This window comes from Myotis daubentonii, chromosome 1 (assembly GCF_963259705.1).
Source record: "Myotis daubentonii chromosome 1, mMyoDau2.1, whole genome shotgun sequence".
In the NCBI taxonomy this organism is placed as follows: domain Eukaryota; kingdom Metazoa; phylum Chordata; class Mammalia; order Chiroptera; family Vespertilionidae; genus Myotis; species Myotis daubentonii.
Genome location: NC_081840.1, coordinates 44,869,027 through 44,886,246, shown reverse-complemented (window position 1 = coordinate 44,886,246; position 17,220 = coordinate 44,869,027). Strand labels below are relative to the sequence as shown.

The 17,220-nt window shown below is 38.5% G+C and overlaps 1 protein-coding gene and 1 non-coding gene across 3 annotated transcripts in view; one reads left to right on the top strand and one right to left on the bottom strand.

The window, feature by feature from the left end:
• Positions 1-489: 489 nt before the first annotated feature.
• TRNAQ-CUG (transfer RNA glutamine (anticodon CUG)) lies at positions 490-561 on the bottom strand. The gene has a single exon. It is a non-coding gene; the product is annotated as a tRNA-Gln (tRNA).
• Positions 562-855: 294 nt separating this feature from the next.
• Positions 856-17,220, top strand: part of RAB11A (RAB11A, member RAS oncogene family) — a 17,485-nt gene continuing 1,120 nt past the window's right edge. The window contains exons 1-4 of one of the 2 annotated variants that reach the window (XM_059697758.1): positions 858-1,040; positions 9,277-9,472; positions 9,958-10,151; positions 11,181-11,261. In XM_059697758.1, the coding sequence (XP_059553741.1) occupies positions 1,001-1,040; positions 9,277-9,472; positions 9,958-10,151; positions 11,181-11,261 (511 nt within the window). In that variant the 5' untranslated portion in view covers positions 858-1,000. Of the gene's footprint in view, positions 1,041-9,276; positions 9,473-9,957; positions 10,152-11,180; positions 11,262-17,220 lie in introns of both variants that reach the window. The other variant, XM_059697764.1, reaches the window with a different exon arrangement.

Genomic DNA, 17,220 nt, shown 5'->3' with positions numbered 1-17,220 from the left:
TGCACATTTTAAAAATTCTTGCAGCACACCAGTTTGTTGTGGCACACAGGTTGAAAATCGCTGGCTTAGAGGTTGTGGCTCAAGAATTTCTTGATGAATCTTGTAAGGAGGGTGGGCAAAATTCTCTGAATGACATCTGGAAATAGTTTGAGAGACTTTGGAGGAAAGTGAGTAAAAAGAGCCCGCTCTTGAATAAAGTTGGGAGGTTAAAAATTCTAGAAAAAGGAATCAAATTAATCCAAGCTTTTCAATTAAGGTTTGAAGAAAAGGGCCCAGGTTTAAAAAAGGGAGAAGTGAATAGGTTGTTTAGGAGGCACCCAGGTGACAGAAAGTACAGGATTGAAGGGGTACATTTGTGAGATCTTTGTAGGCAAAGGGTTAAATTTTATGAAACCCCCTTCATATATATATTAGTCATAACAATTATCACTTGGTGAATAACTAAAAGAATTTAAAGTGTTGGTCAGAAAAGCGTAAATGAAATGGTGCAGGTTCCACCGAGATTTGAACTCGGATCGCTGGATTCAGAGTCCAGAGTGCTAACCATTACACCATGGAACCACCACATACAGAAAAGCGCCTTCGGCTCTCTAATTACCCCTCCCCCACGCACGAACCCACCGTGAAGAAGCAAAATCGATCCGTTCCAGCAAGGAGGTGCGGAAAATGAGGGAGGGGACACTAAGAGTGTGGTGAGCGGCTGCAAACCGTGTAATCAGCGAAGAGTCCAGGGCTGTTTCTCCTTTGCGCCTCCAGGAGGAGGTGAAAACTTGAAGACTCACACGGTAGTCGCACGGCCCTCCCTTCCTGGGCGCAGGGGCGGGGCGCAGCCTCCCCGGAAGTACTTCCCCTGAGGTCTACCGGAAGTGGCGTCCGGCAGGGAGGGGTTCTTTACCCGGTCAGGCAGCAGAAGCTAGGCGCTTGGGTTACCCCTGCAGCGACGCCCCCTGGTCCCACCGAAACCACTGCTGCTCCCGCCCCTTCACTCCTCGGCCGCGCCATGGGCACCCGCGACGACGAGTACGACTACCTCTTCAAAGGTGAGGCCACGGGCTCTCCCGCTCTCCCCGACTCGCGTCCGGGGGCCCGGGACACTCCCGGGGGGCCCGCGTGAAGCCACCTCAGGACTGGAAGTGGCCTTCCTCCGCCTTTCCCTCTCCGTGCGGCGTGCCCCTTGGCCTCCCAGCTCAGCACTTTTCCTTCCTTCCGACGGGGTGGGGATGGCCCTCGCCAGCACCGGCCCGGCTCAGAGCGACCTCCTCGTAGGCCTTCGCCAGCCTCGGAGCCCCTCACCGAGTGTCCTGGCGGCGGGCTGCCTTCCCCCGGGTCATCTTCCTTTCCCGGGTTTTAGGCCCCTTCTCGGGGGTCGCCCCTCCCACCATCTTCTCTTTGGGATTTGGCGCCCCCCCGCCCTCGGTCTGCGCTCGGCCGGGCTCGCTCCCCTTCCTGCACCCCGGCGACCCGCCCTTCGCTCCGCTCCTCACCTAGCCTGGGCGCCGACCGCCACCACCGGCCTTCCCTTATCCGCCAACCTGTCCCCCCGGCGCCTCCCCTCCGCCCCTCTTCCCCTCGGACACAGCTCCCCCAGCCATGTCCATCCCGGGGCCAGGCCCTGGTGAACATCCGCGCGGCCGGCGGCCCGCACCGGCCCACAGCTCCGGCCGCCGGTCCCCTCGCGCTGCCCCGGGATTGGCAGCCCTTTCTCTGCCTTCCCTCCCCAGGCGGTGCTGAGCGCTCCCGGGGCGGCCGTGCGACCCGAGGCTGGGCGCCGGGCCGGAGGGGGTGGCCCGTCACCCGCGCACGCACTTGTCGCAGTGGCCCGGCCGACGGTGTGACCGCCCACCCGGCCTTCTCTCTCCCACCCTCCCTCCCTCCCCAGCGGCGCCCGGCCCGGCCCGGCCCGGGGTGACTCTGACTCCGCTCGCGGGAAGGGGTTGCGGATGGGTGGTGGCTGTTATCCCTGCCAGACCTGCAGGCCCGGTTCCCGGGCAGGAAAGGCTGTGCGCTGCACAAATGCGAGCTGCCTTTATCGCCGTGGACTGGCCGCTTCCTGCTGCAGCGCTGGGAGCACCCAACCTGTTTTTAGAGCAGGAAGGGAAGAGTCCTCCTTGGCTACAGACCTTTCCCAAAAAGTGGGCGGCGGGGAGAAGTTGTGTGCTCGTCGGTCGAATTAAATATTTATTATAAGACAACACATATCGGAGGGTGAGGAGTGGGTAGAAACAATTGCTTATTGGTTAGTCCGGAAAGAATCCAAATAGTTGTGTGTGGGTGTGTGTTTTAAATCAGCAGAGATAAAGGGTACAGTTTCCAATGAGAAAAGAGTACAGTAAGTGCTTTTTTTTGTTCAGTGAATGGGCTCTCTCTCTGACGTTCTTTCTTGGCTCCTGAATTAGGAGGGCAGCCATCAGTGGTTATGATGCTGAACAAAGATCATTACCAGGGAGGGCGAAGCCATTGCTGTCAAAGCTTTACAGTGGAGGGTGGAGTTTAGAAAGAGTGTTAAGCATGGTGACGGTGTCTGACTTTGCAATTGGGTGCTAAGGAAGAATGACTGACCAAATGCAGCAGGTAACATTTCTTTACTTTACCAGTACTTTGCAAATCTCGGCATACTAGCTGATGATGCCCTTATCACCACTTGCTCCTCTGGGCCAGAATATTCTATTATACGGGGTGAATATTGAATATGTTCAGTATCTACCCCTTCCTTTCCCCCTCCCCCCCAGAGTGGAAAGTCATTTACAAGAAGAGGGTACCTAATGCATTTTATATACTGTTTGCTGAAGTCATCTGAGATCAGGTGAAATTACTTAAGTGAGACCCTGGACATGAGTTTAGCTATTAAAGGGAAAATTAAAAAAAAATTTTTTTTAATGAGGTGCCGTGACAGTGAGCAGCTAGCTTACCTTTGAAGTAATTAATTCAGAACAAGATAGACTGTCAGAGTATTTCTTCTGTTTGGTTTGGAACCTAAATGTTGGTTTATAGAAGCCATTTCTTTTTCACTAAGAATATTATCCTGGGTTGGCTTAAGGAATTTTAACTTAATTTTGGGTTTAGAGCATCCTACTAACAATGATTGAGAGCACAGGGCTTTGGAGTCACAGAGGCCCATTCAAATCCTGACTCAGGTCTTAAATCTGTTTTGTGACCTTGAGAAAGTTAACTTTTTTAGCGTCAGTTCCCTCATTTATAAAAAGGAAACAGTATGTACCTCTCAGGGCTGTTGTGAGAATTAAATGGGACTGGTTATAAAATTTTAGTTTCTGTGAGGACTCAATAAATGGTAATAATGTGAAAGAAGTTACTCTGATCTTGTCAGGTTTTTTTTTTTAAACCATAAATCTTTATAAATATAAGAGCATTTAAATATTAGTAAGGAAACTTAAAACTAGGAACTTCTAAAGTACTTTGTTTCCATGGGTTATGGTTTCATTTTGCTGTATATTTTGCTGTTTAAGGTAGAGTGTTTAAAAAATTCTGCTGAGAAGGATTTCCAGTTAAAGTTCTTAAAGGATATGAGTTACTTTTTTTATTTATTTCAGTGCTGATTATTTAGCCAAATTCTTATTTATACAATTATTATTATTCAAAATGAATTAATAGTATTTTTTTTAAAATGGTTCATTCTAGACATGAGATAGGCTGCAGCTCTCTACTTGGAGGAAGGCTTACCAGCAAACTTAATAGTTGAGGGAATGGAAGTTAGTTTGTAACTCTAACCAATTAAAAATGAAGAGGTATTGTCCTGGCCCTCTACACTGAAAACCAGATTCTGGTCAGGGCACATACCTTGGTTAGGCAAGTATGGGAGGCAGCTAATCGGTGTTTCTCCCTCCTTACCTCCTTCCTTGTCCCTTTCTTTCTCTCTAAAATCAATTTTAAAAAAAGAAGCAGCAGCTGTATTTTGATTAGTATAGGGTGATCCAAATGTGGGGAGAGCAGGACAGTTAATCTGAATTATGTATTTGTTCTTGAACATTACTCTTTTTTAAAAATATATATTTTATTGATTTTTTACAGAGAGGAAGGGAGAGGGATAGAGAGTTAGAAACATCGATCGCAACCAAGGTACATGCCCTTGACCGGAATCGAACCTGGGACCCTTCAGTCTGCAGGCCGACGCTCTATCCACTGAGCCAAACCAGTTAGGGCTGAACATTACTCTTTAGTTAAACTTAATATTAAGTCTTTTGGTAGGTGATTGATTTTATTTTTAAAAACTTGACTTTTTATTTTAAACCACAATGTGGTTAAGGCCCTGTGGAACACATAAGTGAAATAAGCATCAACCATAGTTCCTATTTACAAATATTGTGGTAGACACCAATCCACTCAGTCATATTTTCTGAAAATACCTGGATTACTTAGTCTACACCATTTTCTTTTTAATCTCATTGTAGGTCAGTAATAATTAATTATCAGCTAATTATCAGTAGAAATGATCATAGGAACTTTGCTTTCTTGCATCTTGGTAGTTTTCTTTCAAAATTTTTGGTTGAGCAACTCGGATTCTGCTGAGTCTGGAAAACATGTCTAGATTTCAGCCTTATGAAGATTCTTTCGGTGAGGTACTATGAATATAGAGGATGAGGCAAAAGTAGGTTTACATTTGTTCATATGGAAAATACAATAACTATTCCTATATAATAAAACCCTAATATGCAAATCGACCGAACAGCAGAATGACCGGTTGCTATGATGTGCACTGACTACCAGGAGGCAAATGCTCAATGTAGCAGCTGCCCCCTAGTGGTCAGTGTGCTCCAGAAGCCAGGCTCACAGCTGGCGAGCGCTGCAGTGGTGGCGGGAGCCTCTCTCGCTGCCTCCATGCCAGTGCTAAAGATTGACGGCTTAGGCCCGCTCCCTGTGGGGTCCTGGACTACGAGAGGGCGCAGGCTGGGCTGAGGGACTCCCCGCCTTTCAAGTGCATTAATGTCGTGCACTGGGCCTCTAGTAAATAATAAGAATAAGCTGTTTTGAATACTCACAAGTGTAAACCTACTGTTGCCCCATTCTGTAATTTGAAGAGTAGAAAGATCTCCAAGTTTATTTATAAAAGCCAGTATAAAAACTATCACTTTTTTCTTCAGGTGATAACTTACAGATCTGATAATACTATGATTGATTTGTTGAATTAAATTTTAGTTCAGCCTGGCTGGATAGTTCTGTTGGTTAGAGCATTGTCTTGATACACCAACATTGTGGGTTTGATCCCCAGTCAGGGCACATACAAGAATCAACCAATGAATGCATAAATAAGGGGAGCAACAAATTGATGTTTCTTTTTTCTCTTTCAACTAAATAAAAAAAATAAAAATTAGCCCAGTATATTAGTTTGCAAGGGAGTGTATAAAACTAAATGTGGTTGAATAGGTGGAAATTTTAATTACTTAATATAATTAATATGTATGTTTTATGGCATTTAGCTGCCTAATTGATATATATTGAACCAAATTCAGTTTTAGGGTTAGAGATAATACTTAAAATTCAGCAGATAAGGTTAACCAAGTGGTAATAAATACTGTCAGGCTATTTTAGAAATGCTATAGTTGTTTCATATGTAGATGCTGTTATTTATGTTTATATATTTTACTAGAGGCCTGGTGCATGGATTTGTGCACCAGTGGAGTCTTTCGGCTTGGCCTGTGCCCTCTCTCAATCCGGCCTGGGAGGGATCGTGGGAGGTTGGCCAGCTAGGGAGGGACCATGGGAGGGCTCCAGGGCATGTCTGGCCTGTCTCGCCCAGTCCAGATTGGCCGGACCCCAGCAGCAAGCTAACCTACCAGTTAGAGCATCTGCCCCCTGATGGTCAGTGCACATCATAGCAACTGCTTGACTGATGGGTTGGACACTTAGCATATTAGGCTTTTATATCTATGATGATGGCTATAGTTATAGAATGTTCAAAGTACTTTTAACCTAAGATACCAGTTATAGAAAATAGGAAAGTCACTGCAAATTCCTTTCTTGAACTGTGTAGTGTGATCATATTGTGTGTTACATTTAAAAAATGCAATTAAATATTACCATCTTAATGAAAGAAACTAATTAGAAATTAAGTTTGAGTCTATGAAAATATTTTTAAAATATACTTTTATTGATTTCAAAGAGGAAGGGAGAGAGAGATAGAAACATCAATGATTGAGAATCATAGATTGGCTGCCTTCTGCACACCCCCCTACTGGGGGTGGAGCCCGCGACCCAGGCATATGCCCTTGACCAGAATTGAACCCAGGACCCTTCAGTCCGCAGGCCAAAGCTCTATTCAATGAGCCAAACTGGCTAGGGCTTTGGTTTGATTTTTAAATCATAGCCAATGAGTTCTCTCCTGTTGCTTAGATAATTTAATCTATTCTTACTAAAAATCTTTTTATTTTATTTTTTTTAGTGAGCCTAAATGTTTACTTCTTAGTTTGGTTTCTCATTTGGTAACTGAATAGAAGCAGCTTTCCTTATTGTGTCATTTCTCAGCATCATCTTAGCAGCACTATTCTTAAACATTATCTTCTGTTGTAACTTAAAATATGATCCTTTAACAAGTTGCTAATCTTAATTCTAGCAATCTTGTCTATGTCTCATTGAGATAACTATTTTATACTGTATAAAGCATTTATAAGTCTTAAATTATTTTTAGCTAAAGGTGCTATTTTTCATAATGTTAATTATTTACATTGAGGGGGAAAATGCCCTCACTAACTTACATTATGATGGCATAAAGATTTGAGGATGGGGAGACAATGAAAATAGTTATTAGTTAAAGTGGAGGTCAAAAGGGAAGAAATAAAAAACTTTAAAGGGCTAGAGTTTTTGTGGGAGGGAGATGGTGCTTTTTTTTATTTTCTAAAGGTGTTATCATTCTAGATGTCTTGCTCTTTGGCTCCTGAATTACTGATTGATATCTGAGTGCCCATGAAATAGAAATGGTTAACTTTTTGGGTTTCTTTTATTTCCTATTCCCACTTAAAGTGAGGCTTTTATACCTCAGAGCAAGTGTGGGACCAAAAATGATTCAAAGGAGGTTTCATTTGCAGAACACTCTGCCTCTTTCACTGAGAGGCAATAGTGAGTATCCTATTAAGAGGGTAGACTCTATTACTGAAATTGGGATTTGATCTCACGTCCAGAATGGTGGACCTTGGAAACTAACATATCAACCAACCTTCCTATAAAATTGGACGTGTATTATATGTTACTTTCATAACCTTAGTATATTCTTTGGTATCCACTTTAAGGCATTTATTATAATATCTGTGGTATTTGCCACCTCTACTTGATTATATTGCTAGAAATAACTCCTTGTGCTGCATGGAATCACTGCTGCCTGGATGATTTCTTGCTGAATCAGCTGATAAAGGAAACCAGAAAGATATGCATTTGATAATATACTCCCTCTAAGACTGCCCAGAGGCCAGCTTCTATCCACTCTTACGGCAGGGAAGGAATGCATACTGGATTCTCTTCGCCCTCTGACTAGAATGCAGTGAACTCTCACAGTTAAAAAAATAATAATAATTTTTATTGATTTCAGAAAGCGGAAGGGAGAGGAGAGAGAGAAAAACATCAGTGATGAGAATCAAAAATCAGCTGCACAACCCCTACTGAAAATTGAGCTCCAACCTGGACATGTGCCCTGACCAGGAATTGAACTGTGACCTCCTGGTTCATGTATCGATGCTCAATCACTAAGCCACACCTGCCTCTCAATTTTTTGTTTAAATATATTTTTATTTACAAAAAATATATATTTTTGGTGTTTCTTTTTTCTCTTTCAACTCAATAAATAAAAAAATTAAAAAAATATTAGTCCAGTATATATATTTTTGGTCTATCCACTGAGCAAAAACGGCTAGGGCTGCCTTTCAGTTTATTTTATTTTATTATTTATTTTATTTTATTTTACTTTATTTATTTCATTTTATTTTATTTTTTGCCCCTCAGCTTTTACATTCTTCCCCACTCCCTGTCCATTCCACCAAATCGCAATTTCTTTAGTAAGGCATAGTTTTATTTGGTGTTATTTTTGCATATTTGATTTTCTAGTCCTGGTGTCTAGATTAGCTAGTAAGAACTAAGAAGCATTAGTAGTTCACAATAGGAATAAGTATAATATTTCCTGAAGTGCCTATAACATTTTTACAAAGGAAAGAACTTTTATCAGGCTCAGATCCTGTAAATCAGTGAACTCATTTTATTCTTTAAATTTTGATAGACATGCTTTAAAATAATTTAACTGCCTATATCCCCATTGTTTTTAAAATTATTAAGGGGAATATTGCCTTGGGTGAAAAGAATCCCCATGTGTTTATTAGTTAATAAATAAACTGTCTCCTAAATAGTAATTATAGGAAATGATTTTATCTAATCAAAGCCTGTTTTAAAACCCTGGCTGGATAGCTCAGTTGGTTAGAACGTTGTCCCTATACTCCAAGGTTGTAGGTTCAGTCTTAGTTCAGGGCACATACAAGAAGCAGCCAATGAGTGCATAAAGAAGTGGAACAACAAATTGTTTCTCTTTCTCTTCCAGTCAATCAGTCAGTTTTAAAAAACAAAACCTGTTTTTTAAACAAATCATGAAATGGTAAGTGAAAGTGTATGTTCCCTGTTGGCTCAGAATTATTAGTCAGCTTCCTAGGCTCCCTGTTAAACTTAGTGGATGGAGTGTTTGTTTTTGGAGGAGTCTCTAGTTTCCTGCCAGTCTGTTAAATGCAAATGTTGTTTCTGTGATCTGGGTGGCAAAGTTTATAAACCTGATGCCTCATACGTTAAATGTGTTTCATTTTGCCCAGGTGTGAGTCCTGAGGTCACACCTACTCTTTGAAGAAACCAAGAACATAATATTCATTTTTTCTCTCTATACCACCAACTAATATCCTTTGTTATTTTTCATGTCTGATACAAGTTAGAGTCACAAATTGTTTGGTTTAGGATTCATCTTTCAAGTTACCTTCTAAGGCAGCAAATTTCAACCTTTTTCATCTCATGGCACACACAAACTACTAAAATTCTGCGGCACACCAAAAATATATACTCCTATATTTTTGTCAGTTTGACAGAAAAATAGGAATAATTTTGATTCATTCACACTGGACGGCTATTGTTGTGGTATCATTCTTTTATTTGATAATCTAAGGGAAAAGAAGTCAGTGCTTCTGGCTAAATAGTCAGGTATTGCATGTTTAAAAAATTTTTGTGACACACCGCTTGAAAATTGCTGTTGTAAGGTGGTGTGCTTGTTTCATTCATCTTAGATAAAGTTCTTTGTCTTTTCAGTTGTCCTTATCGGAGATTCTGGTGTTGGAAAGAGTAATCTCCTGTCTCGATTTACTCGAAATGAGTTTAATCTTGAAAGCAAGAGCACCATTGGAGTAGAGTTTGCAACAAGAAGCATCCAGGTTGATGGAAAAACAATAAAGGCACAGATATGGGACACGGCTGGGCAAGAGCGATATCGAGCTATAACATCAGCGTAAGTCTCAATAGTTTTTTAAGTTCTGTGAAATAGGCTGCCATCAAGTGAATTGGTTGCCATTAAGTTAATTAGCTGACTTTTATTATCAAAAAAGGTTTTTTCCCCCCCTTTAGGAATGCCAGTATTAGGATTTTGAAATTTATTTATAAATGTGTTTTTAAAAATATATAATCCATGCCCTAGCCAGTGTGGCTTAGTTGGTTGAGTTGTCCCTCCCATGCACCAAAAGGTTGGTTCGATTCCTGGTTGGAGCACATGCCTGGGTTGTGGGATCCCAGTAGGTGGTGTGCAGGAGGCAACCAGTTGATGTTCTCTCTCTCTCTCTCTCTTCATCTCCATTCCTCTCTCTCTAAAATCAGTAAAAACATATTAAAATATATATAATATTTTAATATATTAAATATATATATATTTAGTTCTTCCTAGTGTTTCCTTCTATTTTGTGGTTGTTTTCTAATAGTTACATATGTTTCTGTTTTCAGATACTATCGTGGAGCTGTAGGTGCCTTGTTGGTTTATGACATTGCTAAACATCTCACATATGAAAATGTAGAGCGATGGCTGAAAGAACTGAGAGATCATGCTGATAGTAACATTGTTATCATGCTTGTGGGCAATAAGAGTGATTTGCGTCATCTCAGGGCAGTTCCTACAGATGAAGCAAGAGCTTTTGCAGGTTAGTGATATGAGTTTCATGTTATTACAGTGATTCTGTATTTCTTACTGTCATATTTTCAGTTTTGATAACCCTTCCAATGAGGTTAATCACTCACAGTAGTTTCAGAAAAGTAAACATGAATAAATAATGAACGTTCAGCAAGGATTGTTGTTTTTAAAGTATATGATGACTGTTGGGCTCTTTTGCTTAATTTTGAGTCATTAAAACACTATAGTATTTTGAGTGTTTGCTGCCAAAAATTGAATATAAATATTGTCTCCTTTTCTCTCCTGGAAAGGGTAGATGAAATCTATTCTGTATTCTTGTTTCTTTTTCCATTATGTTTCTGTGTTTACCAAAGCTGCTCTATGTGGTTCTGAAAAGTAGTAGACCAGGGAGTGTCAAGGATCATAGGCATTCAGCTGCTTAGGAATTATAACTTTTAAGCTTTACAGGGGATCTACCTATCTCTTGCCACTGTTCTGGAAGGGCATTCTACCAGAAGGCAACGTTGTACATTCTTGGCTAGTGAAGGTTGTGAGCCTCCACTAGTGATTATGCCGATTTTTGGTTTTCCAGGCAAGAAGCTTTATTTCAAATAATATAGTTACAGAATTCTAAGTGAATCTCATATACCCATCCTTGTTTATACCATAGCTGTGTGGTTAAAGGACCATAAGGGATAGAAGTAGCAGGATATTTGATAATTTACTATATTTTGAGTAGTGTTATCATTCTTGTGGTAGTATTTAGGTATACCAAGTATTTATTTTAATGAACCCAGTAAAAATTTCTTATGTTTAATTTTAATCTACTAAAGTGTAAGTATCCTTTATTGCCAAGAATGGTATCCTTATTGCCAAGAAGTTGGGGAAGTGGAACAACAAATCGATTATTTCTCTCTCCCTCTCCCCCTTCCTCTCTCTCTAAAATTAATTTTTAAAAAAGGAAAGGAATAGTCTTTTATATTTCCATTTAAAGCCTTGAGTGTATTACATCTTTTGTATTAACTTTGCACAAAACTTAACTTCTTGCGTCTCCCCACAGAAAAGAATGGTTTGTCATTCATTGAGACATCAGCTCTAGACTCTACAAATGTAGAAGCTGCTTTTCAGACAATTCTGACAGGTAAGACTTGCATTTTCAGATTATACCAGTGGAAATAAAAGTTTTAGGGAGATAATTTAAACAAATTAATTGGGAAAACAAACTGTCACATTCTCTGAGAATGACTATCATTTTAGAGAGCTACTAGAACAAGAGCTATAAAATTAGTTACAACTTTTGCTTGTTGAACTTTAATCATTCTAATTTATCTGGTTTATAGTGGGAAAATACTTTGAAAATTATTTGTTCACTTCTATTATTATCCATGTATTCTATAATTCATGGTCACAGAGTAATGCTTAAATGTACTTTCTAAGATAAATATTGAAATCCTGGCTATGGAAAGATATAATAAATGCCTTATTGAAATTCAGTAAAGTAAAGGCATTCTAGGTTCTGATGTGTGTTATAGAAGCAGGTAGGGAAAAATATGTTCTTAAAAATTCAAATGAAAAACAAAAAGTAAAATTTTCTCATGGTATATTGTAGAAGAAGCAGAGTGTCACCCGTGGAAAAAATCAGCCAGTTATTGCATATAGAAAAGTTAGGTAGTGGGGAAGGAACAAAGTTCATGCTGTTTTGGAATGTGGATATGCAGACCAGGTCAACCTCAAGTATAAGAAGGCATTTTATTTGTGATGACTCATATTTACCTTGTCTTTATTAATCTTAATCCTTTAATAAATACTTCGATAGGTTGTTTTAAGTACTTTAAAATTATATGTTACTTTTAAGAACTTGCTAGTTATTTGTTTTTAAATATATTTTTTATTGATTTCATAGAGGAAGGGTGAGAGAGAGAGAGAAACATCGATGATGAGAGAGAATCATTGATTGGCTGCCTCCTGCATACCCTGCACTGGGAATCCAGCCCACAACCCCTGGCATGTGCCCTGACCACAGAATCAAACCATGACCTCCTGGTTCATAGGTAGACAGTTAACCACTGAGCTGGGCAAGAGCTCGCTAGTTTTAATACATAGGATAGTCTTGTTCTAAAAAAGTCTATATGGAGAAATGGTTAAATAAATGTTTTCAATTATAATGTAACAGGATTCTTTGTATGCAGCACTTGTATTAGATGTAAACAGGTTTTAACTTTTAAATGTCTTACTTTACTCTAAAAAGTAGGGACTAGACCTAGGATTTAAAAGCATGGATTTGGAAGCCTGACTTGGGTTCTAGTCTGGCTCTTCCACTTATTAGCTCTATAATCTTAGGTAAGTTACTTAATCTTTTTAGGCCTTTTTTTTTTTTTTTTTTTGTCTGTAAAATTTAAATATGTTTTGGGGAGTTCTGTTATTTTCTTTTTGGTGAGAATCTGAATTTATAACAAATACCTGTGATACGATTTGCTTCAACTGTTAGGTTGTGACTTCAAGGTTTTTGTCTCTGTAATCCATAGAAAAGAATTGCCTGTCACTGAGACATCTACTTTAGATTCCAAAATGCGTACATGAGTTCGTGCATATAAAATACTTAGCTATTCCTGGTACATAGTGAACATTTGATAAATTAGTAGCTAAATAGCAATTAAGGTATGAAAAAATTTAACTAAAAAAACTAAATATTGGTGATTCGTATACCTATCTTATTAGAATTCTTTTCTGTTATCAGAAAATAGTAACTAGCCCTGGCTTGTTTTGCTCAGTGGATAGAGCATCAGCCTATGGACTGAAAGGTCCCAGGTTCAACTCCAGGCCAGGGCACATGCCTGGGTTGCAGGTTCAATCCCCAGTGGAGGGTGTGCAGGAGGCAGCCTATCAATGATTCCCTCTCATCATTGATGTTTCTATCTCTCTTTCCCTCTCCCTTCCTCTCTGAAATCAATAAAAATATATATATTAAAAAAAAATAGTAACTAAAAGAACTGGTGCTGGGGTTGGATAAATAGTCTTTGAAATATAGTAGCTTTCATTTAGAATCTTGTGTGGTTTCATTGCAGATCATTTCAAACAGGCAAGATTTGGTTAAATATGCAGTATATCTGTAAATCCTACTTTTTCCTTTATAACCACGTAAGTGGATTCTATTGACTCAGTATGTAGACTAATACTAATTTTAGACCTAGGAGGGTAGGCTTCTACTTTTTAACTATTTGCTCCCACTCCCTCTATAACTAAGGTCACTGAGTCTCCCTGGTTCTTAGATTTATAGTGTCTTAAAATAAGGAAAGAGAAACAGGAAAGAGAAAAAAAGTCATCTTAAAGGTCTGACTCTCAAGGCCTCTAAAAATGTCACTTGAAAAACTTTTTAGTCAGTCCTTTTGTTGGGATATTTTTTTTGTCCAATTGCATCTCCTCTGCTCTAATTCTAGCCTATTTATCCTGATCCGATTTCTGGCCCATTTATTCTGATATTAAGTAAAGGTGAGACCAAGTCTTCCATCTGCTGTGGACTGTTGTATGCATCATTTGTGACATTGAACTTATAATCTACTTAAACCTGAACTAGCCATAAACAGTGATATATACTTAAAATGGAGCTGTTTTGTCCTTAAAGATGAACATCTGGCTATTTTTCTTTTAATTTACTCTAAATTAAACTTTTGTTATTGCTTGACTAATGTTGCTTGAAAAAAAACAAGACTTTAGCTTCACTTGCTACCACTTTTCCTCTCTATATTCACTGTTTCCTCAACTTCCTGCGTAAATCTCAGTGTTCACTTGTGGGATCAGAGATCACTGCATATGGCAGCAGACATCTGTGCTGTTTTGCAAGTGTTAGGATGTTTGTTCAAAACGTTTGTTTTTTTTTTTGTTTTTTTTTTACCAGTGGGAGGATTAATGCATTGAAAGCAACAGGAAAGAGAAAAATACTCATTAAGCTTAATTCACCTTAACTGTTAACAGTATTAAGGGAGCATTTACATTGTATATTGATGTTGCTATAAGAAAAAAATAGTTTTTTAGCTCATGGACACAGGCAATAGGGGCGGTGAAGACCTGGAGGGATGCGTAGGGGCTGAGAGGAGGGGATTAAAAGGGGGGGTGGGAATGGGAGACATCTATAATACTATCAACAATAAAATATATATATTTAAACAAAAGAAAAAATAGCTTTTTAATTTTAAAATTATATATTGAAATATTACTATATATCAATAGTACTTTTCATAGTCTTATTTTTTTCTTTTAACTTTGAATTTTGATAATTTCAAACTTAAAGAACAGTTACAATCATAGTGAAAGAATTGGCAAATACCCTTCACCCATATTACCCATATTTACATTGTATATTGATGTTGTTGTAAGAAAAAAATAGTTTTTGCCTAAGTACTTTTAATTGTACTTTTTATTGTAAAAACAAGAACATTCTCTTTTATAACCGTAGTATAATTCTCAAAGTTAGAGTTAAGTAGTAACTTTAAAGATCAGTGTTTAACTACAGACCTTATTTAGATTTTGCCAGTTGTTCCAATTATTACCAAAATAAAGGCTGGAATTAGATCACACATTGTATTTCGCTGTTTAGTTTCTGCTTTAGTTTCTACTAACCTGAAACAGTTTGTCGGTCTTTTCTGTATTGTAATTTTTTTGAAGGATACAGTTACTAAATTTGGGTTTTTGTCTACTGTTCCTCGTGATTAAGTTCAGGTTATGTATTTTTAGCAGGAACATCACAAAAGTGCTTAGTGCATCATATTAGGAGGCTCATGATACTGGTTTGTTTTATTCATTACTAGTGATGTTAACTTTGGTCACTTGGTTAAGGTGATATCTGTCAGGTTTCTACATTAAATTCCTAAGTACAAGTCATCTTTTTAGTATGAAGACTAAATCTTTTTGTGGTTGAAAGGATTTTAATTCACTTAGCATATTGACTTAAAAGTGGAGTGAGAGTTTTCGGGCATTACAGTAGTCTCCCCTTATCTGCAGTTTTACTTTCCTCAGTTTTAGTTACCCACAGTCAGGTGTGGTCCAAAAATATTAAGTTCCAGAAATAAACAATTTGTAAGTTTTAAATTACACACCATTTTGAGTAGTGTGGTGAAATCTTGTGTCCTTCCACTCCATCCTGTTCAGGACGTCAATCACCCCTTTGTCCTGTGTTTCCTGCTGTGTACACTAGCCTATCATTAGTCACTTAGTAGCCCTCTTGGTTATCAGATGCAGTTCTTGTGTTCAAGTAACCCTTATTTTGCTTAATAATGTCCAAAGCACAAGAGTAGTAATGCTAGTATAGTAGATGATTCTAATAGATATACCAAAGAGAACTTAACCTGTAAAAAGTACTTCCATTTGGTGAAAAGGTTTGTATGTATAGGAAGAAACATAGTATATATAGGATTAGGCACTATCTGTGATATTAGGCATCCACTTGGGGTTTTGCACTATATCCCCTGCAGATGGTTGAGTGGGGGCGGGAGGAGCTTCTGTAATTTTACTAGAGTAGTGAAAATCTCTTATTTAGGCATAGTAGCTTTGTTCTTGCAATGTGGCAACTTTTAAATATGTGTCAGTAATTAAATTGGAGCATTTTTTGACCTTTGAGAAACTTACTTGGTGAGCATTGGGTTTGAAGAACACCTAAAAAATTCTGATCTAGGCTCTAGTGGAATAACTCAGGCCTGTGCTGTTTTCACAATTCTTGTCATTGAAGAATTTTAGCTCTTTTTGTTCCCCAATTTGGAACAGTGGCATTTGACTTCCTTAGGATTTACTTTGCAACTTGATCCATACTTCCATTAAAGTAGAGATAGATATATGTCTTTTTTATTTAACTTTATCTGTTTATATTTAAAGCTGTCTTATATTAATGTTTTACTTCATATTTAGGTTGCTAAGATATTCTTATATAAGAAAGATAAAGCGGAATTCCTTTTCTTTCTAACCTTACCTATTCTTTGGACATCTTGAAAAGGGGCTGCACAGGAATTGGTGTATCACATACGTTTGTTTCTAAACAAGATTATCTCCTAATTTTCTGACCAATATTTTCCTCTTGATTTATTGCCTTATTTTTATTAGCAGGTATCTTTTTGGTGACTTCAGCAAATGAAAAATTAATCCATTTCTACAAAACAGTATACAGTACTTGTAGGCAGTTATACAGCACTGCTCAAAATTCTTGCTTTGTAATAAGATTTCTTTAATTATTTAACTTTCGATGTTCTCTGGAATTCTTCCTTTTCCTCCCATCTAGTATTTGCTTTTCATGTAAGAACCTCTAAAATATTTTTTGCTTTGGTTCTCCTAATGTAATGTTTAATATAACTTGTTGAGAAGTTAAAATTTGTAGCGGGTCACATTTATTCATTTGCACTTTAAAAAGAACCAGCCATCCAGTTTGGGATTAGAGAGAAAACGTAAAGAATAATGAATAGTATAGCCCAGCTCAGTTGTTGAGGGTCGACCTATGAACCAGGAGGTCACGGTTTGATTCCTGGTCAGGGCACATGCTCAGGTTGCAAGCTCGATCCTCGGTAAGGGGTATGTAGGAAGCAGCTGATTGATGATTTTTTTTCATCGTTGATGCTTTTATCTCTCTCTTCCTCTCTCCTCCCTCTGAAATCAATAAATATATATATATATTTTAAATAGAATGAATGGTATAGTTTTACAGTAAATTGATGATTACATTTATTCCTTAGCCACTAGTCTGATTGAATGACTATCTTTCTTTTTACCTTTGACACACTCTGGTCCCATCCCTTTTCAATGAAAATAATCTAAATGAAGACTCCATATCCTTTGTTGGCCTCGTTTTTAAAAAATTCTAGTCAGTAGTCTTTATTGTAATCTATATTTTCTCTTGATGCTTCTTAAGCTTTGAACCAGTGTCAACCTTCTTCTCAAACATAACTTTTAGTACCACTCCCTCCCCCCTTAAATCATAAAAAAGGGCACACTAGTTGTCAGTGTTTCTATTAGTTTATGCATTCAGTTGAGTAGCAGTACAGCTTGCAGTTCAGCTTTAGGAAAGTTAGTTTTTAATTTGGAGAAAATGTATTAATTCAGTTCGTACATTTCTTTCTCTT